This window comes from Chaetura pelagica, unplaced genomic scaffold (genome assembly GCF_000747805.2).
Source record: "Chaetura pelagica isolate M959 unplaced genomic scaffold, ChaPel_1.0 scaffold386, whole genome shotgun sequence".
Classification (NCBI taxonomy): domain Eukaryota; kingdom Metazoa; phylum Chordata; class Aves; order Apodiformes; family Apodidae; genus Chaetura; species Chaetura pelagica.
In genome coordinates this window covers 1,028,256-1,034,858 of record NW_009953703.1, presented here as the reverse complement: position 1 = coordinate 1,034,858, position 6,603 = coordinate 1,028,256, and the positions used below count along the sequence as shown (strand labels likewise).

Sequence of the window (6,603 nt, the reverse complement as noted above, 5' to 3'; positions counted from 1 at the left end):
CTCTGGCATAGCACAAGAGGCCTATCACAAGGCAGAGACTCCTCTGCACTGTTGTTACATGCAAATACACTAGTATAACCTCTGGAAAAAAAAATAATAAATCCATTAGACATAACTACAAGAAGTTTGACACAAATGCTTTTTTCACATGTTTTGAGCAGAGCTTCTCCATTCAGCCAAGAATTTAAGAACCTAGTTTGGGTTGAAGCACATCCTCTCACCCTTCAAGCTTGGTTTTTTGTGTTTTTTTGTTTGTTTGTTTGTCTGTTAAATGAAAATGTGGGTAATAAAAGTAAAAAGAGACATGAAGCTATAATGTGGTCACCCAGGAACCTGGAACTATTCTTTAACCTAAGAGTAAAAGGCAAATGAACAGTGTATTCCAGGGTTAGATTTATCAGAAGTTCAGTTTCCCTAAATAATTGTAATACCTGATATTTATGGCAGCCACAAACTTCTTGACATTGCTAAGAAAAATGATTAGTACCATGGAAGACAAATTTTACCCTGATGAATTCAGTAAAATAGCATAGTACTAGCATTTCACAGGAAATGTCATTAGTGTCTTCAGGAAAGCAACCACAAAAGGCCTTTCAACTACGCCCAGAAGAGACAGATGTTTTAATCAGTGATACAAGCACATTTATCAAATTTTTTTTCTTCTAAGCTTTTGTCAACTTAAAAACCACAGGAATCTGTGGCACCAATAACAGCAAGAAGGCTGGGAAAATGTAGAAAGTTAAATTTTTTTTTGTTGTTCCTTGTAAAAGTTTACAGCAATTCCTGCCCTGGATTATTTTACTGAACTTGTGAGGATGCACCCACAGTTCATTGATTTCCTGGGGATTCTAGGGCTGTTAAAGGAGTGTGAGAAACAGCTCCTATGGAAAAATGTGGCAAAATAAAAAACAAACAAACAAATCAATCGGGGATTATTACACTGATGTGTAATTTAAAGATCCTTAAGGCGTGGCAGTGGTAAAGCTCAGTGTCTCCATCATAATTCTGCCTATAAAATTAAGACCAGATTCTGATCTAATATGCAATATCCAGTATCTCCACTGACATCAACTATGTACTTCTAAGAAAATAAATACTTTTTTTTTTTTTTTTTAAAGTAGTTTACACTTCAACAAGTGTAAAGCAAGTGTCTCACTGAAAGGAAACAAGAGACATCATAACAAATACATTTCATCAGGTCTGAACAAATACATTTCATCAGGTCCGTGTAAGAGTTCATGATTTCAAACTTATGATACTTGAATACTCACTAGTTAGAATATGGTTCTGAGTTATTCAAGATGTGAGATTCTCTGCTAGAAAATAAACTGTAACACTTCTGAAAAGACCAGCTACTTACGCCTCATAACAACTGTCATTTTGCAAAAATTGAGGGCCAAATCCACCTCTGATGATGTCAGCAGAATAAAGGCAGAACCTGTGGAATCACAGCTGTATGGTATGAAACCATTAAAAACAGTACTTCTATAGAAAATAAAACATTTCAAACATTTCTATTGGGAAAATGTACAGCTATACACCTAAGTTATCCAAATGTGCAGAGCTGCAAAAATATTCAAATGGAAGTTGCATAAAAAGTAAAAATTGCCATGAAGAAAAGAAATTTAGCCCTTTGGATAAAGTCATGCTCCTTCCCTTCAATTTGCTCTTCTTTAGTTTTCAAGGTTAAATTTAGAAATTAGTCACCACGCTGAACAAAGTACGTAGATTTTCATTTAAATAAATCAGTCAACAATTTTTTTATAAAGTATTTAACACTTCATTGTAGAAACATAGGCAAAATGACTATTATAACCAAAATGAAAAATACTGTTCAATTTAAAAAAATGTACTTAAACAAGAACCTGAAAAAGTTTATGATATGCATAACATTGTTCAAGCAAAATTGCACTAGTATTACATAAATCAAGAGTTTTATAAAGGCCCCAATATGGCAAAGTTTAGAAATAGGTAGTATGCATGCACAATAGTACAACAAAAATCTTTTATAAAACAGCAGTTATTTCTGTAATGCTTGTACAAAGGGAATAAAGAGCAACCACAAACATATTTAATGTTAGGTTAATATATTATGATAGCTAAAAGTCAGTCAGGTCTAGCAGAGGAAGAAAGAGTCCTCCACAGTATAAGTGTGAATAAGTTTTTTGTGCCTTTAAAGTTATGTATAAAATATTTTGATTCAGTTCAAACCTGAACGAAATTGTATTCTTTATTTCCATCAAAATTAAAAAAAAGGTGAGTCAGATCTTTCCTCTTAGCAACAACAGAAAGCAGACCAGGTCAGAGCAAGAGCTGGAATCTAATACTGATGCTTTTCACTTTTGATCCTTGGATTTTGGTACTTAACCCAGGCTACTGAAACTCGGACTTAGGGAAGGGTTCACTAATATGCAATTTGGTCATGTTTAACCTCAGCAATATCACAGTTTACCTTCCTTTGAAGAAACTGCTGTGTCTTGTACTCTTTGAATACCTCTGAGAAGGTATGACTTCTTTGTGATTGTCAAAACTGAATGCTGTGATCATCTCTGTGTGCTTCAGGTTTGGGGTTTGTTTATTTCCCTACTGCTTGGCGTGTGTTGGGGAATTATTAATCCATAAGGAATGCATGTGATTAAGTGAATAAACGTAAAATGCATGTGTAGGCAATGCCCTCTTGTGCTCTAGGGTGGCTACTGTCCTACAGGACTGTTGGAGTTCATATGCTTTGTCCCACAGCAAGTAAGGTTTCAGCTTCCAAGATATATCGTTACTATGTTCTATAAGGTTTTAATAAATACAAAGCTTGTTTACATGGTATATATGTTTAGTATATCATGTACAGTCACTGAATTTCTGAAACATAATCATTGTGTTCATGCAGATCATTAGATGTTTCACTTCTATAGTCTTGTTTACTTCTTGGCAACCTAAAGCTAATTTAAAAGCAAGTTATGTTTGTTTGTGAAAAGTTATCTAGCTTTATCAGGATCTGAAGAGAAATTCTAATGGGCACAAAGAAGAGCGTAGACCATTCAATCATTCTTTCACCATTTAAAATAAACAAAATTACACACTGTACTACAGCTTCCAGACTACATAATGAAAAAGTGCAGATACCATCTTCATTGATTAAGTAGAACCAAAAAAGTTCATAGAAAATAGATTGCTCATTTTCACGCTACAAACGAATACGTTGTTTGCGATTTTAACAAATTTAAAGGTGTGTTATTTCAGCAGCATTGTTGTAAATTGTACCGTAGTGCAGTTTCTTTTTCATAAAAATACCTTACAAATGGTCAGTCAAAAGTCATCAGCAAAAGAAAAACCCAGAAAACAATCAACCAAACAAAAAACAGAGGTAATGCTGATGCCAAAACAATTATAATACTGTTGGTACATAGAAAAGTAATCCTTATATTTTATACATTTATACAGAGTATAAAAGGTTACAGCAGATTATGCCACAGTCTCCCTTATCCCAATATCTATTTTCTTTGGAAGGAGTTCTCTTCTTTCATCAACACTTGCTAAGGAGTTTCGACAGTTTTGTCCATCCATGTATAACTTTGCATACACTGGATTGGCGTAATTTGTTGGCTGCAGAGAAATTAAGCATCCATTAGATCAGTTGGATTAAACCAAAAGAAATGTTCATGAAAATGGAAATGGTTTTGTTAAAGCCAGAACAAGTACACATAAAATACAGTCAGACATATTTAATAGATACCTGGACTTCTGCAAACCTGATAACGTGTTAATTATTTAGTTACAAGTTAAATTCATGATGAAACATGCTCTTTAAAATAATTGATGGCATGACATGCAGCATATTATGATATTAAAACCATAAAAGCAATGACAAAAACTGAAACAAAAACCTGAAAAATGTCTCTGAAGTTGACTTGTCCACCTTATTACACTGGAAGATTTCAGAATAGATGTGAAGGAGTTTAAAGAGAAGGTGCACTGTGAGACCGTGTGACAAGTTTAACGGTAGAAAACTGTAACCAACAGTTTCCATATATTACCTGTTCTAAGACATCAGCATCCCATCAATAGCTGACCATGTTTTCGAGTTCTGTGGCCCAAATATACAACATAATTTGACCAAAAATTCAATACTTTCATCATGTAAGTTAAACTTTAATAATAAACCAGCATAACTGTCAATAAACCATAGTAGTTACAGATTGAGAAGTATTTTCTCAACAGTTCTGGTCATTTGGACCCTAATTTAAAAATCTACTGAAATGAGTGTACTTCAGTGTAGGACAAGTTCATTTTTGATTCTGCAAAGCACTTCAGTATATGAGAAATCTCCCGAGTCTGACAGCACAGAACGATGCATAACGTGGATGAAAAATCACTCTTCTACCACTCATGCTAAGGAGAAAGCACTTTCCAACGATTACCATGTCACCATCTTCAGTAGTGCCTTTAGACTTTGTGCCTTTATGGTCTCCTAGAAGACCTTTGCTACCCACCTAGATGTTCAGCTTTTAAACTATAATCATGGGAAAGGGCACCTCATGGTCAAAATCTTTTTTCTTGCAACTAATGAAACAGCACATCTTTGCCTACTGATACTGAGTGCAATACCAGTAAGATACAAAATAGGCAAATTAATTTGTGTAGTGTATGTAAGAAATGGGTAACTTTTAAATCACCCAAAACAGAAGTGGGTAGGTTTTATTTACTTTCCTGAGTACTCTCTGGGTAACAAGGAATGTAAGATGCTTACAACCCCTTAATTCTTCCTGTTGGTCAATAGCATTTCTGAGCCCAGGATTTTGAGATTTCTTAGGCTGGCTGGCTAGCTATGGCAGCTACTCATTGAGTTAGTTAAAAGCTGCCTATTACATTTATTACAGATGACAAAGTCATCACCTAGTGTTTCACATTCTCCTGGAACGGGGGCAGAAAAAGGTGAATCACATTTATTTTAAAAAAAAATTAAATAAAAAGAAAGAAAGAAGCTACTCTCCTATATCAATGGAACATATATATGCAAACAACTGCAGTAATTTAGAAGAGTAAACTCTATTATACCTGTCTGTCCCCAGTGAATCAAAGATCTTAATAATTGTCATAATTATTATTAAGAGAAATTTAGGAAAAATAAGTTTTATTTCAGTTGACAGGGCTTTTTTTTTTTTTACTCGACAATCATCATCAAGGATGAGAACCACAACACAACAGCAACACTTGACATCTATAAAGTACCTTGTGGAGTTATTAAAATTATATATAACAGTAGGATCTGTCTCATGATCCCTCTTTGAGTGTCTACTGAGAGTATAATGCAGAACAGTGAGGTACAGAAAGTAACTGGATTGACCTGATTAACAAAGAGTTAATATTAGAGATGGGCAATAGTCTAGCCTAGTCTTCCATCATCCATGGTTTGTGCTCCATCAGAATAATCATAACCTATAAAAATTGTTAAACTTCCAAATGCCACATATTACAATCATGCAAGAATGCAAATGGCATAAAAGATGAATATTTATACTGAGGCACATGAAGATGAATGTCATATTGATGTACCTTTTTAAAAGCATTTTCAATTTCATTGCTTGCAAACATCATGCTAAACTGTAGTCGAACTCTGAATTTTTAAATTTAACTATTTTATGATAAAAACTGATTTAAAGAGGAAAAATAAAACCTGCATTGTGAATATTACAGGAAATTGTTTATTTTAGTGTCTATCAAATGCCTTTACAATAAAGGACTTGTTTTAAATAATTCGGAAACTTTTCTCAGTTTGAAAAACTTCACTAAATGCCTGTAATTACATATAAACTGCACATACATGAAGATACATGAGAATGTCAGACTAAATTTAGATAATGCTATGGAAGAACATCACATTGCTTCCTTGCTTTGCATTCCTTTGCAGTTTTAGATCATAGTACAATGGTAGGTACAAGTGAAATTCTGTATGCAGAGAGGAACTCTTTATTTCAAATAGAAAATATATTATTTACTGTCATTCCTCTTGCCATAAAAAGAAGAAAAACAAAATTAAAAGCAAACAGAAAATGCCTCTACTCAAAAATGACAGATAAACTTGCTTTAGAAAGGGGCTGTGGTGGAATGAAATGGATTTGAATCATCATTTCTCACCCCTGTTGATAGTGGTCCTTTCAAGTCAGAGTTTAGGTAGATTGATGGAGCTGTGTGGGGAAGCTTGAATGCAGTGGGCCCTCCCCCTATGTATCTGGCCTGTATAAACAGAAAATTTTAGTTTCTGTGCTAATAGAGCATTTTCCACGTGTAGTTATCAACACTGTTAAACAGTGTGCCAATTAAAACCATTCTTTTAGGCTGATCTGCAATTTAAAAAAATTAATTTTGAGGTATTCTTCAGCATGACAGACTCTTGCATTGAATGAGAGAATGAAATTCTGCATTTTACAATCCTTTTCCATCAAGGATTAGAGCCAGGCATCACAATAAGCATGGGCTCAGTCACTCTGCCTCCAGTGAGGAACTCCACCTTCAGCCTACCTCTGGCATTCAGCTGGCTGACTCTGCAAGGCAACACTGACATTCCTAGAGCTCACAGCAATCCCGTTACTGCTTTGTCAGGAATGC

At 34.5% G+C, this 6,603-nt stretch overlaps 1 protein-coding gene across 1 annotated transcript in view; it reads right to left on the bottom strand.

Moving 5' to 3' along the window:
* Nucleotides 1–2,939: 2,939 nt before the first annotated feature.
* LRP1B (low density lipoprotein receptor-related protein 1B) overlaps nucleotides 2,940–6,603 on the bottom strand; it is a 671,221-nt gene continuing 667,557 nt past the window's right edge. The window contains exons 91-92 of the mRNA XM_010000387.1: nucleotides 6,133–6,231; nucleotides 2,940–3,600 (exon numbers count right to left, since the gene is read on the bottom strand). Coding sequence (XP_009998689.1) covers nucleotides 3,460–3,600; nucleotides 6,133–6,231 — 240 coding nt within the window. The 3' untranslated portion in view covers nucleotides 2,940–3,459. The remainder of the gene's footprint in view (nucleotides 3,601–6,132; nucleotides 6,232–6,603) is intronic.